Source organism: Malania oleifera, chromosome 5, assembly GCF_029873635.1.
Source record: "Malania oleifera isolate guangnan ecotype guangnan chromosome 5, ASM2987363v1, whole genome shotgun sequence".
NCBI classification, from domain to species: domain Eukaryota; kingdom Viridiplantae; phylum Streptophyta; class Magnoliopsida; order Santalales; family Ximeniaceae; genus Malania; species Malania oleifera.
Window position 1 is genome coordinate 22282671 of NC_080421.1, and position 24631 is coordinate 22307301.

Consider the following 24631-nt stretch of genomic DNA (forward strand, 5'->3'; position numbering starts at 1 on the left):
TGTTACAAAAATAATGGCCATGACCACCCTTTAGCTAATTAGAGTTAAAAAATAATTGGTAACTCATTTTAGGTAAAAGTGGTAGTTTTTAAAAAATAATGTTCTTGAAACTTATTATTATTATTACTATTATTATTATTATACTAATTGTAAGATAATATTACAAAAATAATGGCCGTGATCAACTATTAGCTAATTAGAGTAAAAAAAATAATTAGTAGCATGCTTTAGGTAAGAAATAGTTGTAGTTTTTCTTTTTTAACAATATTCTTGAAACTTATTATTATTACTATTATAATTATTATTATTATGTTGTTGTTGTTGTTGCTGCTGCTATTATTAGGAATACAAACAAAAGTATTGAAAGAGTTATAGAATATGTTTGGTTCAATAATTTCATATACTTTGCCTAATTTGGTGTGCATATTATATACTTATATATATATATATATATAATATTTGGTAAATTAGCGGCAAAGCCAAGTTGGCATAGTAGTGACTCACTTAGGAACATGAATTGTCCTAGGTTCAAGTCAGGCAGGCCGCAGCTGTTCACATTTTATTTTTCCCACTGATGAGGTGCCGGTTGACCTGCAGCTGGCGCGGTTCAGGCAAGGTCAGTCCGGTTGTGACAGGTCTAGTCCAATTCACACCAAATCCGGGTTCGTGGGCTTGGCTGGACTGGCCTGATGACCGTCCTGGTTGAGCCTGGTTGGACTGGCTGGTCTAGGTCAGGTTTTAGAATTATGTTAGATACCAAACAGTTTTAAATAATTCAGTAACCAGTTTGAAGTTAAAAATTTGGAATTTGTTCTCAGAATCAGAGTTCGGAACTTCACACTTAATTTTAACAGAAGGGGGTGGGGGGATGAAGGAACAAGAGAGTGGAAATAGTAGATGACTTGCAATGAATGCAATTGCTGTTTGGAACAAGCAAAGTGTACTTTGTATCATAGCTTGTAAATTTGCTTTCAATCCAATCAAGGAAAAGAAAAGCTACATCTTGCACTCTCAAATACTTCTGTCCAGTTTCTTTCAAGTACCACAACTTTGTTATCTAGGTTCTTTGTGTTCTGTGCTTTGTTTTCATGACATAATTCATTCTGTTCTAGCTATTATTTTTGACAGTTCTCTTCCATCCCTAACATGGGTAATATTATTATTATTATTTTTAACTATGGACAATGGCCTATTTTATAAATTTATTTATTTATTCTGGTATTGTATAATTTGGTGGTTATTTAGGTTAATATAATAATTTTAGGCCTTTCCCATTGCTTGGCTGTTGCAATATCTTTCTGTGGGTGGTGCTAGTTTGACATCAATTAGTGCCTGCAATTCTCATCTCCCTCACAGACGTGGTTTCCAATTTGTGTGGAATAACTGACTGGAAAAGGTCTTCCCCCTCGTTGCTGTCCTTTCATTAGAACTTAGTTAATCAACTGATTGGATTACGGGGGAAGTCTGGAATTGTAATAAACAAGACACAATTTTTGTTGGTGGAAAAAGTAGATCTCTGATCATTACAGGAAGAAGTGATCAAAAGGCCTACTCTGCGGATTTAACAATTGTCCAAAGTCGCTGGTTAGAAATGCAGATGAACTAGCTCAAGGATCGTAATCATCCCTTACTGTTTTGTTTGAGAGTTGATGGCTATGGATGTTTTTTGTGTCAATAGAAAAGATTCTGTGTGACACAAAAAAGGTGCAATCTAGATGCTGTACATTGTGGACTCTGTAGAGGCTTTGGGATGGAGACATTTTTGTGGTTGTGGCTTTGTTCATCAGAATGAGGCTCTGGGTTGAACAGAAGCATGGTGCAGTTCATCTGAAATCAAGTTGAGGGACAGTGCAAGCAAGCAGAATGATGAACTTTGATGCATGGGTTGTGTATCATTATGGGGCTATGTGGTAGGTGAAAGATGAGCAAGGCAATAAAGCCTCTGTTTTTTTAAGGTTAAAGTTTCCATTTGCTGGCCATTATGAAATTCCAGCAGTCAGAATAGGAAAGGAAGGATAATGATCAAGGATATGGTCTAAGTTTTCATCCCACATCTCTCTCAAATGCTATCTCAAATTTGAAAGGAAATGTGTCTTGTTTTGCTAAGTTTAGGGTTCAATCATGAGGTCAAAAGGCTATTACCAAATCTGTTGGTACTTTAGTCTGATGGGCCCAAAGTACATTCAATTATGAAAAAATTAAATTTAGCCTAGTTTGATGAGCTCTCTTCTTGACTGGTTTGTTTTACCTGGCTTGCAGAGTGGTCTAAATTTTCAGCTTACTTCTCGTGCAAATCCTCAACTTACTGAAATTGTCTAAACCCTGTCCTTTCCCCTTGGAGAGGATCCTTTGTAAGATCAAGGCATTTACTTAGACTTTGGCTCTCAATAGGACTAAGATCCATCCAATAAGGTGATCAGTTTCTTGCATGTGTTTGTAGTCAAATGAGACAATCTTTTTCTACATTGTTGGGTGGCTAAGAAGCTTGGGACGTCGGTAATCCTTTTTATTAGTTTTCTTGGTGAGGCAGGGGCGACTTCACAAGCAGTAGATGACATCATGTTGGTGAAGAAGTTTTGAAGGTTTGGAAGAAGTGGGAAAGGAAGAATTTTGTGGAGTTATGCTGTGTGTAATGGTCTTGGGCCCGACTCTGGTAAGGTATTGTCCGCGTTGGCTTGCCAGCCTCACTATTTTGTCCTATAAAAGGCGCCTCACATAGTTGGAGCTCAAACCATCCTTACAAACCCAAGATCTCCCTAGTACACATCCAATGTGAGACCACGACATTCTCCCTCGTCCGAGCTTTGATGCTCTCATTAGAGTGGCTCACACCTCTGTGTAGGATCCACCTACATGATAGTACCTCAAGGGTGGCTCTAATACCAAATGTACACTCGGGCCCAACTCTGATGAGTTATGTCTGCTTCTGCCCGCCAGCCTTATGGTTTTTTGTCTTATAAAAGGCACCTTATATAGTTGGAGCTTGAACCATCCTTATAAACCCAAGATCTCCCCCTAGTACACATCTAATGTGGGATCGTAACACTACACATGCTACTTTTGGACTTTGTGGATTGAAATAGATGCTAGGATTTTCAAAGACAAGGCACTGCCGTCATATTTGATATGGGATGTAGTTTTTTCTTGGCTTTTGACAGGCGGTCGGTTAGTGTCGATTGGGTGTACAGAATTCCCGAGTTCAGTTTCAGCCAAAGTAGCACTTGCCAGAAAAGTCTTCCAACTAACTACGGTTTTGGTAGGAAAGGGGGGAAAAGGGACTATTCCAGCACTCGTTCCAGCCAACCAACAATCAAGTCTGGTCCTTCGGGTGACGAGTACGGACATTCAGGGTAGACGGAAGAAGTCAATAAAGGAGCACTTCCAATAGTGCCCTGTGGGAGTATTTTTGGGTATTTGTTTGGTTTGGAATGGGATTGGAGGGCTGCTCTATTGTAGTTGTTCCTTTAGTTTTTTTTTGGTAGGAGGATGCCTTGTTCTCCAACTGTTGTGTTTTTTTTTCCCTTCTCTTTCATTGATGAGTTTCTTATAAAAAAAAATTAACCCTTCTGGCCTTCTCCAACAGTACACTCTAACTACATCCCCCACTAACTGCAAAATGCATATTCAAAGATACTTCCGTTCATTATCATAGTAAAAGCCCCTGAATTTTTGAAGAAAGAAACTCTCCTACACACAGAAAAGGGACAATGCGGGAACATATGAGCTTTTCTTTCAGTACTCTTGTAGCATAGAATGCACACATATGGTGATAAAACTTTATTAGATGTTATTTTTGTGACAAATCTTGTAATTAATTTTCATTAAGAATTGTAGACTAGGCAAAAGTTTTGACTTTGGGAGGGATTAGGTTTCTAAATGAGTGAATGAAAATGCTTTTGAGGACTAGCCCATTTAAAACCATAATCTATGTTTCACTTCCATGGTTTTTAGTTAAACTGTTGGACTTGCCTAGTGCCAAATATCAGGTTGTAACGACACTATTTACATTAACTTTTCTATAATTTCTAGTTGTTTTTATTTGATTGAAGCATCTTAAAAGCTTCTGTATTGTCATATATTAAACTTTTGTATGTGCAAATTTGCCCTCCTATGCCATTTCTTGCTATTTATTTTCATACTTCTTTTTTGGGGCAAAATTGTTTCATCTCTCTTTTTTTGTGCATATCAAGAGATTGCCTTGACATTTCATTACTACAATATATTTCCTTCTGTAAGAAAGCTATTTATAAAAGAAAATGTTATCATTCTCACGTTCATGACTACCAAGAGGCACTTAAGGATTCTTGTTAACTTGTATGTGCGTTGCATGTTTGGTGGCCTATCTATGGGTGCTAATGCCAAAATCATATTTCAGATAATTAAAATGCATTATAATATGGACATAAGTGGGTAGGTGAGAAAGCTAGAGAAATTTAAAAATCAGGATTCGAACTTTGTATGCTAGAAAAGGAAACATATAAATGGAGTAGAAGTCATTGTAGACAAAGGCATAAAAGATAGTGTTGTAGATGTCAAAAGAGTTAGGGATAGAATCATAAGAGTCTAGATAGTCTTAGGCCAAGGGATAATAAATGTCATAAGTGCTTATGCTCCTCAAATAGGTTTAGCAAAAAATCTTAAGAGACAATTTTGGGAAGATATGGATTGTATTATACAAGAGATATTAGGGACTGAGAAAATATTTACTGGAGTTGATTTGAATGGACACATTGGAAAGGATAATAAAGGTTATGAGAGGATATGGAGGACATGGATATGGAGATACAAATGAGTATAGGGATATGATCTTAGACTTCGCCATGTCACATGATTTTATTACAATGAATACTTGCTTTAAGAAGAGAGAAGAGCACTTAATAACTTTCAAGAGTGGGCAAATAAAAGTCAAATAGATTTTTTCTTAACTAGGAGGGTAGATATTTTGTCATAGAAGAATTGTAAAGTTATCCCAGGTGAAAGCTTAACTACACAACATCCAGTTTTAGTGTTAGATGTATGTATTAAAAAATGGAAGCGAAATGATAATATAAATGAGTACAAAAGAACTAGGTTGTGGAACCTAAAGTGAGAAAGATAAAATGATCAAAGATGGTGATTGGTCAATTGGGGATAATATAGACGCAAACACTCTTTGGTTTGGAGTAGGATAAGGACTAGTCTGTGGAACCTAAAGTGTGAGATAAAATGATCAAAGATGGTGATTGGTCAATAAATGTAGACACAAATACTCTTTGGAGTAGGATTGTTAGCTCTATTACAAAGATAGAAAAAGAGATTTAAGGGAATCAATGGGCAGATTCTTGAATAGCAAAGAAAGTTGATGGTGGGATCAAGATGTCCAAAAAACTGTAAAGACAAAAAGAATTTGGCATAAAAACATGGCAAAAATGTAGAAACATGGAAGACTTTGAAAAGTATAACGAGGCAAGAAAAGATGTGAAAAATGTCGTTAGTAAAGCTAAACATAGATCATTTAATAATTTATATGCTAAATTATGTACAAAAGAAGAGGAAAAAGAAATTTAAACTTGCTAGAGCTAGAGAAAGAAAGAACAAGGACTTAGGTAATATGAAATATATAAAAAGTGAGGATGATATTGTCTTGGTTAAGGAAGAATATATAAAAGAAAGGTGGCGAAGTTACTATAGTAAGCTATTTAATGAAAACCAAGTAGAAGACTTAAATTTAGAATTGACACATGAGGGAAAGGATAAAAATATGAGATTTATTCGCAAATTTAGAGTTAATGAAGTTAAGTTTGCTTTAAAGAAGAAGAAAAATGGAAAAGCTATAGGACCGGATAACATCCCAATTGAATTTTTGAAATGCCTAGGTGATAAGGGAATTATATGGTTAACTAATTTATCTAACACAATTATAGAAACTAAGAAAATGCCAAATGGATGCCAAATGGATGGAGGAATGGCACTTTGACCTATATACAAAAATAAAAAAAGATATTCAAAATTGTAATAACTATTGTGGAATTAAACTTACGAGCCATACAATGAAATTATAGGAAAGGGTAGTTGGACAAAGATTAAGGTTAGAAACGAGGGTCTCAAAAAATCAATTTGGTTTTTTTGCTTGGGAGATCTATTGCAAAAGCTATGTATCTTTTAAGAAGATTAATGGAAAATTTTAGGGAAAAAAAGGACTTGCATATGATTTTTATTGACTTAGAGGAAGCATATGATAGGGTACCTAGGGAAGTTCTATGCTGGGTTATAGAAAAAAGAGCCTTAGTAGTTAGAATATTGATGTCATTAAAGATAAGTATGATGGAGTAATGACTAGCGTTAGGACTATAGGTGGAGAGGCCATGAAATTTCCAGCCATAGTAGGTGTACATTAAGAATCTGCCCTTATCTTTTTGCTCCAGTGATGGATGAACTTATTAGTTGTATCCAAAATGAGGCTCCATAGTGCATGTTGTTTGTAAATGATATTGTCTTGATTGATGAAACTAGGGGTGGAGTAGAATCTAAGTTAGAATTATAGAGAGAAGTTTTAGAATCTAAAGGTTTTAGGATAAGTAGAAATAAAACAGAATATATGAAATGTAATTTTAGTTATAATAGGAGGAATAGTGGAGAAAAGGTTAAACTTGATGGTCAAGAAATCAATAACACTAGTAGATTTCAATACCTTGGATCTATTATGCATGTTGGAGGAGAAATTTGAAGAAGATGTAGTGTATAGAGTTAAAGCAGGTTGGGTAAAATGGAGAAGTGCTTCGAAAGTTGTGTGATCGTAGAATACCCTTAAAATTAAAGGGAAGTTCTATAGAATGGCTGTAAGACCAACTATGCTAATATCAAAATGTTGTGCAACTAGGAAACAACATATCCGAAAAGTAAAACTTGCCAAGATTAGAATGATAAGGTGGATGACTGGTATAACATTAGAAGATAAATTAAGGATGAACATATTCTTGGTAAGTTAGGCGTAGCTCTTGTAGAAGATAAGCGAAGGACGACTTAGATGGTTTGAGAATCTACAACATAGTCCAAATAGTGTGCCAGTGAGGAGGAGTGAGTTAGTTATTGCGAGGGGCAGTAGAAGGGGTAGGGGTAAACTTAAAATAACTTGGAATGAGATAGTAAGGATTTAATAGCCTTGAATTTGTCGGGGGAAACGGCCATGATTGCGTAAATTGGTGAAAAAGGATTCATGTAACCGATACCACCTAGTGGGACTTAAAGACTTGGTTTGTTGTTTGTTATAATATGGACATAAGTGCAAATGAAAATTTTTAAAAGGAAATATTTGTTAGATTTATTGAGAGAAGTGAATTTTTGATGTGCAAACAACAACATGCCAGGGCTTTAGCAACTGAATTTATTTTTGTGGGACCAGTTTATCAAAAAACTTGTTCACTAGAAATATAACCATAAATTTCTTTAGATGCATGGATTAAGGGGTAATTCATGGGAGACATGTCAGGCACCCTCGTCATGGCTGTTTTTGTCCTTAACCAAATCTTTCTTAAGCAACAAATTTTAGGAGAATTCTCTACCTGCAACTTTGTTGCACTTATATGTCATTTAATTTACAAATTCTTTTAATTCCCTTCTGCAACTGATGTAATTTGTTCTATTGCAGGTGGCTGAACTGTCAGAACCAACATCCATTGAAATGAAGGAAACAATCCACTGTGTTGTCTATGGTCTTCTTGCAACCCTTTCACCAAAGATGCATTCTAAAGCTCCTCTATCAGAGAACACCTTGACTGGGGCCATAAATTTTGAAAATGAAGATTGTGCTGAATTTGTTGAGAATGCATCTCTTCAGTTCCAGCCCCTTATCTCTCTAACTCGGGACTATCTCGCACGTTTGCTGTTCTGGTTAGGCCCCCTCTTCCTTCATCTGTCATCTTTTTTATTGTGTCATGATTTGGGTAATCGGCGAATTAGGATGGCCCAATAGTGAGCTTTATCCTAATTATGTGAATCATGACTTTTAATTTGCAATTTTTTTTTCCAATTTGATCCCTAATTATTTTCTTTATTAAAAATAGCATGCCTATGTTAGGAATGAAATTTTGTGATTTTCTTTGAAATTTGAGTAATAAATATTTTGACTATTGTTGGCCTTCTTTTCCTATTTTTTCTTCAATTTTTTGTTATAACTTTCGAGTAGGAGCCAAACTTCCAGTGGTAATTTTCTTCTATTTTATATGTTCCCTGTCATAGTGTATTCTAGTCTTGGGTATATTCTTAAATTTTGATGGGTGGATTTTCTTGTGGGGGCTAAACTTTAGCTAATTTCATGTTTGAGGCACTAAGAGCTTCTTTAGTTATAGAAAATTGTTTTTACTTTCTATTTATGGGTTTTCTAAATAATTACAAAAATACCATATGATTTTTCAATTTTCCAATATTTGTACGTAAAATTTATTTATTTATTTTTTGATAGAAAAAAAAAATTATATTTATAGAGAAGAGAATATAAAAAGAGGATTTTACCTCCTGCGTGTTGGTTGTGGGCATGGCTGGCATAGGCAACAGATTAGTCTGGGCAAAAATGCCTAGGATACTGTTGTTAATCCCAAGAAATGCTTCAAAACATTATGGAAAGCTTAGATCGAAAGAAAAATAAATAATGTGGAGAGAGAGAGTACTAGTAGAGTTTTTGAAGGAACATCTATTTCTCCTACAATCCTCAAGGATAGATGGCCTACAACTCTTTGAATTGGTTTAGTGAGCAGCACTTGCTGGACATGCACACATATACAACTCCTGACTTCTTGAATACCCTACCGCATAGCTAATTTTACTTTTTTTTTTTTTCCTTCTCCTTTCTTTGCTTGTATGTTGGCACCCCTTTGGTGCCATATTTATGAAATCTCTCTATGCTAATAAAAAAAAAAAAAAAATCTAGCCAACAACACCATCCAATTTCTCTGGAAACTAGAGAAACCATAGCACCTGAAAACATCCAGAAGAGAAAACCTGTAACAATGCCAAAAAAAAAAAAAAAGGGATTTTGTTCCACTTCGAATCAATAATTTTATAACAACAATAGACCAAGCCTTGAGTCTTGGAGATAATGAAAGTCATTAGTGTGTATGCTCCCCGAATAGGCTTAGCAGAAAATCTTAAAAGACAGTTTTGGGAAGATATGGATAATATTTTACAAGAAATATCAAGGTCTGAAAAGACATTTATAGGAGTTGATTTTAATGGTCACATTGGCAAGGATAATATAGGACATGAGTGGATACATGGAGGTCTTGGATATAGACATAAAAATGAGGCTGGTGATACAATATTAGATTTTGCCATGGCTTTACGATTTGGTTTTATTGAATACTTGCTTTATAAAAAGAGAAGAACACTTAAGAACATTCAAGAGTGGGTACAATAAAAGCCAAATAAATTTTTTCTTAACTAAGAACATGGACCATCTATCTTGTAAGGATTGTAAAGTTATTCTAGGTGAAAGTTTGATTACACAACATAGAGTCTTAGTATTAGATAATCATATTAAAAAATGGAAGAGAAAGAGTAGCATAAATCAACACAAGAGGACTAGATGGTGGAACTTGAAGGTAGATAATATAGTAAAATTCAAAGATAAAATGAATAAAGAGTGTGATTGGACAGTAGGGGATAAGGTTAATGCAAATATTGTTTGGAATAAAATGACAAACTATGTCGTATGGATAACAAAAGAGGTTTTAGGTGAGTCCAAAGGGTCAAGAAGTCCTAGAAGTCATTAAGACAAAAATAATTTGGTATAAAATATGGAAAAATTATAAAAATATAGAAAACCTTGAAAAATATAAAGAAGGCGAGAAAAAAACAGAAAATACTATCAATGAAGCTGAACATAGAGCTTATGATGCTTTGTATACTAAACTAGATATAAAAGAAGGAGAAAAAGACATTTATGGACTTGCTAGAGCTAGAGAAAAAAATGCAATGATTTAGGTGATGTAAAATGTATAAAGGATGAGAATGCTTATGTATTATTTAGAGAAGAAGGCATAAAAGAGAGGTGGTAGAGATACTTTGATAAGTTGTTTAATGAAAACCAAAATGAAAGATTGAACTTGAAAGTGACAAATGTAGAGAAAAATTAAAAATAGGAGATTTATTTGCAAAATTAGAATCCTTGAAGTTAAGATGACATTTAAAAAGATGAAAAGTAGGAAATCTATAGGACCAGATAAAATACCAATTGAAGTTTGGAAATGCTTAGGGGATGAAGGAATTATTTGGTTAGCTAATCTATTCAATAATTTTATAAAAACCAAGAAAATGCTAGAATGATGGAGGAAAAGTTCGTTAGTACCTTTGTATAATAACAAAGGTGATACTCAAAATTGTAATAACTATCGTGGAATTAAGATTATGAGTCATACGATGAAATTATGGGAAAGGGTTATTGAACGTAGAATAAGATTAGAAACGAAAATTTCAGAAAATCAATTTGGTTTTATGCCTGGGAGATCAACAATAGAAGTTATTTATTGTTTAAGAAGTTTAATGGAAAAGTTTAGTGAAAGAAGGGCTTGTATATGGTTTTTATTGACCTAGATAAAGCTTATGATAAAGTTCTTAGGGAAGTGCTTTGGTGGGTATTAGAAAAGAAGGAGTTTGCAGTAGATATACAAAAGTCATTAAGGATATGTATGATATAGTGGTGACTAACATTAGGATTGTTGGAGGAGATTCCAAAGAGTTTTCAATCACAATAGGTGTACATCAAGGTTCTAGTCCTTATCTTTTTATTTTAGTAATTGATGAAATTACTAGAAATATCCAAAATGAGATCCCTTGGAGTATGTAGTTTGCATATGAGATCATGTTGATTGATGATAGTAGGAGTGGAGTGGAATCGAAGTTAGAACTTTGGGGAGCCACATTAGAGTCTAAAGGGTTTAGTATAAGTAGGAATAAGATAGAATATATGAAATTTAATTTTAGTAATGTAAGGAGTAGCAACACAGAGAAGATTAAACTAGATAATCAAGAGATTAATATAACTGATAGATTTAGATATCTTGGATCTATTATGCAAGGTGAAGGGGAAATTGAAGTAGATGTAGTACATAGAATTAAGACAGGTTGGGTAAAATGAAGGAGTGCGTCAGGTGTGTTGTGTGATTGTAGAATACCTTTAAAATTAAAATGATAGTTTTATAAGATGACTATAAGACCGGCTATGTTTTATGGTTCAGAATGTTGGGCAACTAAGAAACAACATGTACAAAAAATGAAAGTTGCTGAGATGCATATGTTAAGGTGGATGAGTGGTTTCACTTTAAAAGATAAAGTAAGAAATGAACATATATGTAATAATTTAGGCATAGCACCGGTTGAAAACAAGATAAGGGAGGGGCGACTTAGATGGTTTGGGCACTTGAAACGCAGGCCTAGTAGAATATAGGCGAGGAGGAGTGAATTAGTTATGGTTTCTGGCATAAGAAGAGATATGGGTGGACCTAAAATAACTTGGAAGGAGGTAGTGAGGAAGGATTTAATAGGCCTTAATCTAATAGAGGAAATGCTCTGGATCGGGTGAATTGATGGAAAAGGATTCATGTAGCTGTTCCCACCTAGTGGGACTTAAGGCTTCTTGTTATTGTTGTTGTTGTTGTACCAAGCCTTATTTCCCACTAGTGGGTTGACTAGATGAATCTTTTGTGAATTTACACAATTGTGGGCAATTTCCTTCGACAATTTAAGAGCTATTAAATAATTACTTACTATCTCATTCCAAGTTATTTAAAGTCTACCCCTACTCTTTCTATTGTTACTTATAGTAACTAGCTCACTCTTCCTAACTGATGAAGTGCTTGGCCTACATTGCAGACACCCAAACCATAGATGCTGCTCTTTTATCTTATGTTCTATAGGTTTTGTGCTTAACTTACTGCAATATGTTCATTCCTTAATCTTTTCTCGTTGTATCATTTATCCATATTAGCATTCTCATTTTTCAGCAGCTTTTACATCTTGGATATATTGTTTCTGGGTTACTCAACATCCTAATCCATAGCATAGCTGGTCCTATAACTGCCCTATAATTTAAAGGGTATTGTACAATCACACAGCACGCTCGAAGCACTTCTCCTGCTTTAACTCTATGTATAACATTTTCTTCATTTTCTCCTTTAGCTTGCATAATAGATCCAAGGTATTGAATTCTAGTAGTACTATTAATTTCTTGACCATCAAATTTCATCTTTTTTTCCAATATCCTTCTACAATGATTGAAATTACATTTCTTACATTTTGTCTTATTTCTACGTATCCTAAAACCTCTAATTTCTAAAGCTTTTCTCTATAATTCTAATTTTGATTCTACTTCATCCCTAGTTTCATTAAATACAATATCATTTGCAAACAACATGCACTATGGAACCTCATTTTGGCTACTCCTAGTAAGTTCATCTATTAGTACTGCAAAAAGATAAGGGCTTAAATCAGAATTTTGATGTTCTTCTATTGTGATCGGAAGTTCCTAGAATCTCCACTTGTAGTCCTAATGGTAGTCATTACTCTATCATACATATCCATAATTATATCAATATATCTACTACTTGCTCCCTTTTTTTCTAAAACCCACCGTTGAACTTCACTAGTACCTTATCAGAGGCTTTCTCCAAGTCAAGAAAAACCATATGCAAGCCCTTGATTTTTCCCTGAACTTTTTCTAGTGATCTTTTCAAAAAATATGCAGCCTTTTTAATTGATGTCCTAGGCACAAAATCAAATTGGTTTTTTGTGACTTTGGTTTCTAACCTTGGTAATCGTTCAATTACCCTTTCCCATAATTTCATTGTATGACAAGTTTAATTCCACTATTGTTATTGCAATTTTGAATATCTCATTTATTTTTGTATATAGGAATTGAAGTCCTTTCCTCCACTCATCTGGCACTTTTTTAGTTTTTATACCACAATAATAGAAAGTCTTAACTCCCACTTTCTTAGTTTTTATAATTTTGTTAAATAAATTAGTTAACCATGTATTCCGTTATCACTTAGGCATTTCCAAACTTCAATTGGGACGTTATCTAGTCACTTTTCCATATTTCATCTTTTTTAATGCAAACTTAACTTTATTAACTCTAATTTTGTGAATAAATCTCAAAATTTTGGCTTTTTCCTCATTTATGAATTAAGTTTAAGTGATCTACTTGGTTTTTCATTAAATAGCTTATTAAAGGAACTGCTCCCTCTTTATTGAAGTTCTTGCTCTTTCTTTCTCTAGCTTTAGCAAGTTTAAATGTGTCTTTTTCCCCGTCTTTTGTATCTAATCTAGAATATAAATTATTATACGCTCTATGTTTCGCTTTAGTAATAGCGTTTTATTATTTATTTATTTATTTATTTATTTATTTTTGCATCTTTTCTTGCTTCTTTATACTTTTCAAAGTTTTCTATGTTTCTATAATGTTTTTCATTTTTTATTCCATTTGTTGCTTTTTGGACATCTTGATCCCACGACAACTTTCTTACTATCTAAGAATTTTCCTCTAAATTCACCTAAAATCTCTTTTGTTATCTTTTTTTAATAAAGCTAGTTATTCTACTCCAAAGAGTGTTTGCGTCTACATTATCCCCTATTGTCCAATTATCCTCTTGGATAATTATATCTTTAAATTTATTATATTTTCTCCCTTTATGTTCCACCACCTAATTTTCTTGCATCAACTTCTGTTACCATTTATGTTCCATTTTTTAATACATGCATCCAACACTAGAACTCAATGTTGGTTAATTAAACTTTCACTTGTGATAAACGAGATACCCTCCTATTTAAGAAAAAAATCTATTTGACTTTTTGTTGTAAAGTTGGTGAGAAGAAGAGAAGGAGAGAAGAGAGGAGGAGGAGAAGAGAAAAAGAGAGAAAAAACTAAGCGGTAGTTTCTTGGAGTCTACGTACATCTCCAAGGCTGCCCTTTTATATAATTATTGATAATGAAGTCTTAAGGACAAAAACAATGTTTTAAAAGGCGAAGGCATAAAGTGAGGCATTCTAAGCCCTAAGAGGCGAGGCATATGCCTTAAAGCATTGGGGCATAAGCCTTCTGAGAATTTTAATTGAATAAAAATATGTAAATAAATTATATATATTTTAGAAAAAAAGAAAAATTAAGAAAATCACAAATATAATGTTAAAAAAAAAGATAAAATATAATTTGCAAACTCCTGGTTGGGCATTTAAAAATTTCTACCTTGATTTCATTTACATAAATCATGACAAGAGATACTTATAACATTACAAAGTTTCAAATTATTTCAAGATCTAAGATACAACTCTATTATTTTGGAATGGTTAAGATTCAAAAGTTTTAGTAATCAACTCATCTTATGATATTCCTTTTATACATACATGGAGTTAAAATTTTCTAGCCAAATCTAACTTGAGATTCACACACCCAAAATGCGTAAGCCTCAACTAAAAAGGCGCAAAAAGCGTGCCCTTTGTACTAATACGTAAGCTTTAGCGTGTAGTGTGTTAGCCTTTTAGGGATTTGGCATTTTGGTTTGAGACTCGAGGCATTTTAGGCCTGCCTTGCCTTGAGGTGAGCCTTAAGGCGAGCCTTGATTGAGCCTTTTAAACATTGAAAAAAATATCCCCATTAACACAACCTAATTATTTACATAACATATTCTCTTCTAAGTTTCTGACACTCCCCCTCAACCTAGAGGTGTATAAATATCACCTAACCCCAACTTGTAACAAACATTAGACATGGTGGGCTTGACTAAAGGCTTAGAAAAAACATCACCTAATTGATCGAAATTTCACAAGGGGAGTCCGCACGATATTCTTCAACAAAGCATCCCTGACAAAAATTATAGCCTAACTTCTTAGTGCTTTGTCCTCTCATGAAACACTCGATTGCTAGCAATATAAATTGCAGCTTGATTATCACAAAGCACATCTATTGGCATCATTGCAAAGAATCCCATCTCTGGCATAAGAGATTTCAGCCATATAAGCTCACTCACAGTATGAGCCATAGCTTGATATTCTGCTTCAGCACTAGATCTTGCTACAGCAGGTTGTTTCTGGTTATGCCAAGTAGCAAGATTTACCCCTACCCCCCCCCCGGGGGGCGCGGGGACAAATGTACAATATCCAATAGTAGACCTTCGATCATCAATTGATCCAACCCAATTTGAATTAGGGTATCCCACAATCTCACAATTTCTATTATATTTATATATCAAGCCTTCGCCGGGAGCACCTTTGAGATAGTGCAAAATCCTACAAACAACATCCCAATATGGTTGTTTGGGATTTTTCATATACTTGACTCACCGCCCTCATTGCAAAAGATATGTTATGTCTAGTGACAATCAATTAGATTAACTTGCCAACCAATTGCCTATATTGACATTTGTCTTCAAAGTCCGATCCAACAGCCCTAGACAACTTCATATGTTGATCCATAGGAGTATCAACTGGTTTAGCTCCCAACAAACTAGTCTCACTTAGCAAGTTTGATGTATATTTTCGATGAGATTGAAACAAGTCTTTCCTACGTTGTACAATCTTAATACCAAGAAAGTAACGCAAAATACCCAAATCCTTGATTTGAAACTTTGTTTGAAACCACTAGTTAACATATGCAATCCCACTATGGTTGCTGCTAGTGATGATGATGTCATCAACATAAACTACTAGAAGTACCACACTTGTCTCTGTTTTGCAAACAAAAACTGAGTGATCAAAGTAGCACTATAAAGCCAAATATAGAAACTACCACACTAAATTTGTCAAACCAGGCTTGAGGAGATTGTTTAAGACCATAAATGGCTTTATGCAACCTGCATACTTTAGCATCCTCCCCCTAAGCAACATGCCCAAGAGGTTGCTTCATGTATACCTCATGCAAATCTCCAAAAAGAAGGCATTCTTCACATCCAATTGATATAAGGGTCAATCAAAATTAACGACCAATGATATCATGCACAAACATAATTTAATAGAGCAGCCGAAGAGGTCTCAAAGGACTTGCTTGTCATTTTATTTTGTTCATCATTGTCCGATTCCCAAGCGTAGGAAAATTCCATTGTCAAGCATAGTCAATCTTGGAGTCCCAAGGTCATTTCCACAGGGATTCAATTGGGAAGTTTAAGAGTTCATACATCACAAAATAATTCAGAGTGAGATGTGTGGGAATGATTTTAATGAATACAAATATCACTTGATTATAACAATTTAATTAAAGGGCTAGGCTTTAGATTTCATCCTAATCTCATCAATGGTAATCAAATCTCATCTTTATAACTCAACCAACATCAATATACCTATTGAACTTGATCGGAAGATATATCGCTTGAAATGCATAGGTTTGACAAGAATTGTTGATTAATTTCAAATGAAAATATTTTAGCAAACTTTTAGAATGTAAGAACAAAAAGCATTGGTTGTGGCAAGATTTAACTTGTCTACAATCAATCAGGAAGTTTACAAAACCAAAAGTTTTTAGAAAAAGATCATTGAACATTAATCAATTTTAAACATAAAATACTTGAAGACTAAGATGAGAATTACCAATAATGGGATGTAGGACTCCACCCTTAGCCTAACTTGAAATTTAGTTGGCCATTAGAATGAAAAGAAGAAATACTTTCTGAATGTTTACAAGGAAATGCGAGAGAGAATACAAGAAAATGAGGTAGCTCTTCCACACCCTTTAAGGCTAACACAAGCCTCTTATTTATAGGTACAAAAACTACTACCTCCACTCCTAAACCTAACAAAATTTATTAGTTACACTCCTATACCTACCACAAACACCTCCACCTACCAAAATGGTAGTTGCACTTCTTCACCAACCAAAATGGTAGTTGCATTCCTCGTGTTGTTGAAATTTATTGTTTAATCCCGTCACCTTTTTTCCAGCTCAAGTTTGGCCGGCTAAACATTGTAATTTGGACTTTCTCGTGAAATGTAAATTTGTAGGGCTTGAAGTCTTCTTTGAAATGAGACCAAGTTTGCATAAATTGGATAACCGAGTCAAAAGTTATGACTGATTTACCAAAGCTGCGCAAAACTGCTACATTACTTTAATTGGCCCGAATTAAAGCACTCTTGGATGTTATTCAATTCTTCCAAACATCCTTCGTCACTTCACAAATTAGTACTTTAAATCTTTAAAGTCTTTGCAGCCATTCCATACTCCACACAAGGGCTAATCAATTATTTATTGCAATTTACCTTCAAATCACAAAAATTACACAATAAGTTCTATATGCATGTTACGTAGATGATTTAACTTATTTATGTGCACTAAGATGGCGTATAAATGTTCATAAATATGCAGTATTATGTACTAATCAGTAATCAATACCATATGTTTGTGTGTACCCCTTGGAAACTAACGTAGCCTTACGCCATTCAATTGAGCCATCGGGAAGATATTTGATGTTGTAGACCGAACGACACCTAACCAACTGTTTACCAAGAGGAAGATCCACAAAGTCCTATGTCCTTTGAGTGGTTAAGGCATCCATTTCTACATCCGTTGCATGCTTCCACCTAGGATTAGCCAATGCTTCAATATGTGAGGAAAGGGCAGAAATTGAAGAAAAAGACAAGGCAAAAGAACGCATGGGACTAGGAAAGTGAAGAACTAAAACATAATGAGCTATAGGATAAGCAACTAAGGATTGCTGATCACATGTTTGAGTACCTTTTCGGTGAGCAATGGGCAAATCCAAGTCACATTGAGATGGATCTCTCGAACTAGAAGTCAAAATAGTGATGGGTAGAGGAGGCGCTTGCATGGTGCTAGTGATGTTTATGCTTGCTTTGCATCATTCATAAACCTTCAATTGTTTCTTTGGATTAGTAACTAATTTATTTGGAAGAGGGGTAGAAGATTTCTCGAGAGAGATAATGGTAAGGACAGGAGGATCAACACAAGAGGGGGGGGACCATAAATCGTTGATGGAATCAAAATCTATTCATCCAACGAGGACTCGACATTGGAAAATAGGGCATCCCCTTAAAAAAGGTGACATCAACACTAACATGTTTCCTACAAGCGTGGGGATCATAACATATCTATCCTTTTTGATTTTTCTCGAGTACCCAACAATGACACATTTAACAGCTTGAGGAGAGAACTTGTCTTGATCACTATATGGAACATGAACAAAACATGTGCACTCAAAGACACGAATTTTTCTAGGTACATGATTGAGAAGGGGAATTGTCCCCCTAGAACATTTAAGGGAATCCTGTTGAGTAGAAAATAGGCTGTTTGAAGAGCATCGATCCAAAAGGTCTTTGCCATGCATATGAAGGAGTAGAGACCGTGTTATGTCAAGTAAATGTCTATTTTTTCGTTCAGCTACTCCATTCTGTTAAGGGGTATGCATACATGATGTTTGATGAAGAATTCCTTTGACCAAGCAAAAAGACTAAAGCTCATTTTGAACAAATTCAAGTGCATCATTAGATCGAAAATTTTGAGTACCAATGCCACTCTTAGTTTTTATTTCCTGGTAGAATTGAGTAAATACATTAAAAAATACAGACTTATCTTTTAACAAATAGATATAGGTCATACGTGAAAAATAATCCAAAAAGGACACAATATATTGATGACCAGTGAAATTCTTGACTCTGAACGGACCCCAAATATCTGAATGAATAAGAGTAAACAATGATTTACTATGAGACTCGACTTTAGACGAAAAGATGTCCTAATATGCTTTCCCAACTAACAAGCAAAACACTCAAAAGGAGAAACAAATGTGAACATAGGAAAAACTTCTTGTAGTTTTTGAGGGGATGGATGACCCAAATGAGCATGTCACTGATCAAGAAAAACAATTTGAGTAGGAAATTGAGGAAGTCGTATGACAAGAATTAGACCCACCATAACTGCTATCGAAATAGTACAGACAATCCTTCTCAAGCCCTCCAATTCTTTTCTTCGGCCGAAGATCTTGAATGAGACAATGAGAAGGAAAGAAGGTCATAGTTATGAGACTTAGTCAATTGACTAACTGATCGTAGGTTCAAGGGAAATTTTGGAACATATTGTTAATTTTGGTCTGAATGCCCTTTCCATTGGGTTTGCTTTCATTATATATAGAAGAGATTTACATAGTTGTTGCCTGATTTTCAGCACATTTTCAGCACTTAAATGCTGCCAGATTTTCAACTTTATTTACAGCCTAATTTTCTGCTCTCAGCACATTTTCAGCACTTGATGCTGCTAGATTTTCAGCATTATTTACAGCCTAATTATCCTAAATTATCTCCGTAACAACCCCCTCATATTGATGCTGGTAGATCAAGAAGCATTAATTTGTCAACCAAGAACTGATGCTGGTGCCGAGAAAGAGATTTAGTAAATATGTCTGTAGTTTGACGTTTAGTGGAAATGTGAGGAAGAGTAATCGCTTGTTTGTCAAAGGATTCACTTATGGAATGGCAATCGACTTCGATTTGTTTCGTATGCTCATGGAAGACAGGATTAGCGGCGATCTGAATAGCCCTGGTATTGATAGCATGAAGAGGAGTGGAATGAAGCTGAGAAAAACCAAGTTCACCCAATAACCAACAAAGCCATGTGATCTTAGAGCATGCGGAAGACATAGCACGATGCTCGGACTTAGTGGAGGACTTGGAAACTCTGTCTTGTTTCTTACTCTTCCAAGAAATGAGTGCTTTGCCTAAGAACATGCACCTGCCAGTAACAGAGCGATGAGTATTCGCACATCCGGTCCAATCGACATCACTATACCCCACCAACTCTAAGGAAGATTCCTTATGAAAGAATAACCCGCGTGTAGAGGTGCCCTTTAGATATCAGATAATGCGGGGGACAGAGGCTAAATGAAGATGTTGGGGAGCCTACATAAATTGACTGACTTGCTGCACAGAAAAGGAAATATCAGGATGAGTAATCGTTAAGTAGTTCAAACTCCCAACAAGTTGCCGATACAAGGATGGATCTGATAGAAGCTCGCCTTCCTCTTGACGAAGCTTAAGATTTACCTCCAAGGGAGTAAGAACAGAGTTACCCGATTGGAGACCAGCCAATGAAATCACTTCCTACGTGTATTTGTGCTGGTGTAACAACATACCAGTCGGAGTAAGCTGCACCTCAAGGCCACGAAAGTACTGCAGGGGACCAAGATCTTTCTTGTGAAAAGAGGCCTTGAGATGCTTTTGTAATTGCTTAATTAACTCAGTATTAGAGCCAGTAATCGCAATGTCATCAACATATACCAGAAGCAATACAATCCCTCCAGAAGTTTTGCGAAGAAAAAGAGAGGAATCAGACTGACTCTAAGTAAAATGAAAAGCAAGTAAGGTAGAGCGAAATTTATCAAACCATGCATGTGGAGCTTGTTGCAGTCCATACAAGGATCGGCGTAGCTGACAAACCTTTGAGGAAGGTGTAGCAAACATGCCGGGAGGTGGAGACATAGATTTCTTCCTTCAAATCTCCTTGTAGAAAAGCATTCTTCACATCCATCTGCGAGAGCGACCACCCGTGCGACGCTGCAAGTGCCAATATAGTCCGCATAGTAGTCATTTTGGCAACAGGTGCAAAGGTCTCTTCATAATCAATACCATACTTTTGCCGGTTCCCAAGACCCACGAGATGGGCCTTATATCTATCTAGTGACCCATTAGACCGAAACTTGCCTGAGTACACCCATTTACAACCAATAGGTTTGACACAAGAGGGACAAGTCACAAGATCCCAAGTGTCATTATCTTGAAGAGCTTGGATTTCTTCTTGCATGGCATGCTACCAACATGCTTTGGTGGCTGCCTGGGTATATGAGTGAGGAACAGAAACAGTGTCGAGAGTGGCAGTAAGCAAGGTATGAGAAAAACCATACCTATCCGGTGGATGTGTAACTCGGGTGGAGCACCAAGGAACTGCAGAATCAAATGATGAATCAGTGTCTGGATGGGGCGTTGAAGGAGGAGGACGTCAATGATACACCACACTTGGTTTAAATCGCTTAATAGAAGAAGACATGTCATCAAAAGCGGGAAGAAGAGTAATAGGAGTATCAGAAATAACCTAAGACTGAAAGAAATATTGATTTTCTAAGAAAATCACATTCCGGGAGATCAAGAATTTGTTTGCATGAGCATCATAACAAACAAATCCTTTCTGAGTAGGACTATATCCCATAAAGGCACACGCGACAGATTGGCAGCAAGCTTGTGACGCTCAACATGTGGTAGATGAACAAAACAAACACACCCAAAAGTATGAAAGGATTGATACTTAGGAGATATGCCAAATAATTGAAAATAGGGAGAATCATAATTTAGAGTGGCAGTAGGCAAACGATTGATCAAATAGATAGCAGTAGATAAAACTTCTACCCATAACTTAGAAGGTACAGAAGAATCATCAACAAAGTACGAACAACATCTAAGAGATGACGATTCTTACGCTCAACGACTCCATTTTGTTGAGGGGTATAAGGACAAAAACGCTAGGAAATGATCCCCTTTTGCTGAATAAAAGTATGAAAAGAATAAAAATATGTACTCACCCCCTGAGTTGGAGCGTAAAGTTTTGATACAAGTACTGAACTGTGTCTCAACAAACGCAACAAATTTTTGAAAGACAGAAAACACGTCAACTTTAGAGTAGAGAAAATATATCCAAGTGAATCGACTATAATCATCAATAAACATTACAAAATATTGATACTGACCATGAAAAATAACAAGACACACCCCAAACATTAGTATGCACAATCTCAAAGCAATTAGAAGCACAACTACCATGCGCAGGAAAAGGTAAAGTTTTGCTTTTACCAAGACGACAAGTAGCACAATCAAAAGATACATGAGAAGAAGAAAAGGAATCTTTATTGCCCAAAAAGCCATTTTTCATAAGATGAGCCAAGACAACGGAATAAGGATGACCCAATTTCTTATGCCAAACTTCATTATTATTGGCAGTAGTTGTACAAGCAAGGGAAACAACACTAGGAATAGAAAACTGTAAAGGAAATAAAAGTCCCACTTTAGGCCCCTTCGCGATGACCGTCCCCAACACCTGATCCTGCACAAGACAACCACCACGAGAAAAATGAACATCATAGTTATTTTCTACCAATTGTCCAACAGAAATCAAATTGGTAGACAATCTAGGAGAGACAAAAACAACACGAAATGAAGAGCCCAAATTGCCAACAGCAGTAATTGGAAGAGTACGGTCATGAACAATCTGAATATTTTGCGTGCCTCTATACTTACGAACATCATGGAGACCACGAGTCATATGATTAGAAGCGCCCGAATCAACAATCCAAGAAGTTGAGTTAGTAGCTGTACCTTGTAGGCCTAAGGCCATAAAAGCAGACACAATCTTTTGTTGGGCCATTGTTGGTGTGAGAACAAATGAATCAGAGCTTACAGTGGGTGGCGCAGAAGAAGAAGAAGAAGAAGACTGAACAGCAGCCTAAAAAGTTTGGGATTGGCGATTTTGAGGCCACACTCGATAGTCTTTGATGATATGGCCTTCTTTCTTGCAGTAGTTACAAACTTTCTTAGGACAATTGCGAGCAATATGACCAAACTCCTTGCAACTGAAACACTGCAACTTGTTCCTCCCTCTCCCTTGTGCTGCATATGCTACATTCATAGCCTCAAAAAATACCTTCTCAGAAGTCATACCCATCCGAGTGGAAACCGCTATTCTTCACGCAATAAATTTCCCAAACATATATCCTAAAAAGGAACCGGATTATGGTTCAATAAACAGGCCCGAACAGGCTCAAATTCAGGTTGAAGTTTCATAAAAAACTGATCGCACTGACTCTCAGCATGAACCACTTGAAGAGCTGCAAGTGTTGTAAGGGGAACCTTAACATGAACAATAGCAAAATACTCACTCCAAAGATTAATAAAACCAGAATAAAATTGTTCAATGGGTAAATTACCTTGACTGTAATTACTAATTTTCAACTCCAATTTGGAACTTCCAAGCACTGTGATCTTGGTGGCAAATACGGTGGAGATAATCCCACATAGCCTAAGCCGTAGTAAATTGTGCAAATTCCTTTTCATCAGTGGGAACTTGAGAAGAACTATCAATATGATTTGATAATTTGTTCCCTTTAAAGAACATTTTAAATTGGAATTCCCACGTAGGGAAATTATTTCCAGTAAATCGAACAATAGTCTTCTCAATAGACATGATGAAAGGCACAAAAAAAAAAAATTCCCAAGCAAAAGTCAACCAAATAAACAGCAAGCCTAACTCAAATCAGGTCCAAATCCAAATAATAAGAGGTCCACGGATAACCAAATTACAAAAGCCCAGAAGAAATAAAAAACCCAGATCAAACACGGATGCCTAACTCGAAATAACCTGCCCTGTGTGAAAAACGACACAGCAGAGGAAGAAACACTGCACCTTTGTCGATCACACCAGGAGGAGTTGAAGCTTCTGACCACCACAGAAATCGTCGACAGCCACAAAGATGCCCAGCCACCATGAGAAAAACACCGGGATGAGTAGCCCGCAACCCAGGACAGCTTGCGCAACTAAAAAAAAATAAATTCCGGCAGCCCCCAACAAAACTCAAAACCACCAAAGTGGACACCACAGAGAAGGCCGACGCCCACAAAAAGCAAGAAAGAACTTGCTGAAACTGTGAGAAATTGTTTTTTTTTTTTTTTTTGAAAACAGCTGTGAGAATCGCACCCAGTGATTAAGACCAAAACGATGAAATTAGAAGACAGGCTCTGATACCATGTTAATTTTGGTCTGAATGCCCTTTCCATCGGGTTTGCGTTCGTTATATATAGAAGAGATTTACATAGTTGTTGACCGATTTTCAGCGCTTAAATGCTGCCAGATTTTCAGCATTATTTACAGCGTAACTTTCTGCTTTCAGCACATTTTCAGTGCTTAAATGCTGCCAGATTTTCAGCATTATTTGCAGCCTAATTTTCTGCTATGTACAATCTAAATAGAAACTAAAATATTTCAACTAAATTATTTACAGCCTAACTATCCTAAATTATCTCTGTAACACATATAACACTGGCAAAAGAGGAATAGAAGGAATTGAGAGAATATTGCCAAAATCAGGAACTGGTATAACCAAACCATTAGCAAGAGTAACCTTTGAGTCTAAAGAAGTGTGAATTCAAGGACTCAAGCAAATTAGGACTACCTGTCATATGCGAGGAGGCACCAAAGTCTATAACCCAAAGCGAGGAGGATGAAGAGGCAAGAAGCCCGGTTGTACCTGAATGGGCCAGAGTAGCACTAGATTTAAAAGACCAAGCTTGGAGTTGTTGAACCATGCCAAAAATATTGTTAAACTCCTCTCGGGACATGGTGGATGATGTACTTAATTAGGTGCGTTTGAAGTGTCAGTAGTAGAATCGCCCTTCGCAAGAGACTTATTGGCCCAAGCTGGTTTCCCAAGGAGATTCCAACAACGATTAATGGTATGCTTTTCCTTGCCACAATGTGTGCAAATGTAAGAATTGCCATGACGAACTCCTCGTCATATTACACAACCACTGCCACAACCACAATCCGAACCTCATCCTCGTCCTCCAAAACTTCCCCTACTACAGTTAGAGGTAGTCTCCATGGCTGACTTATCGTAATAAAGAG

The 24631-nt window shown here is 35.9% G+C and overlaps 1 protein-coding gene across 1 annotated transcript in view; it reads left to right on the plus strand.

The window, feature by feature from the left end:
- LOC131154970 (uncharacterized) overlaps window positions 1-24631 on the plus strand; it is a 57527-nt gene that overhangs the window by 17604 nt on the left and 15292 nt on the right. The window contains exon 5 of the mRNA XM_058107831.1: window positions 7628-7869. Coding sequence (XP_057963814.1) covers window positions 7628-7869 — 242 coding nt within the window. The remainder of the gene's footprint in view (window positions 1-7627; window positions 7870-24631) is intronic.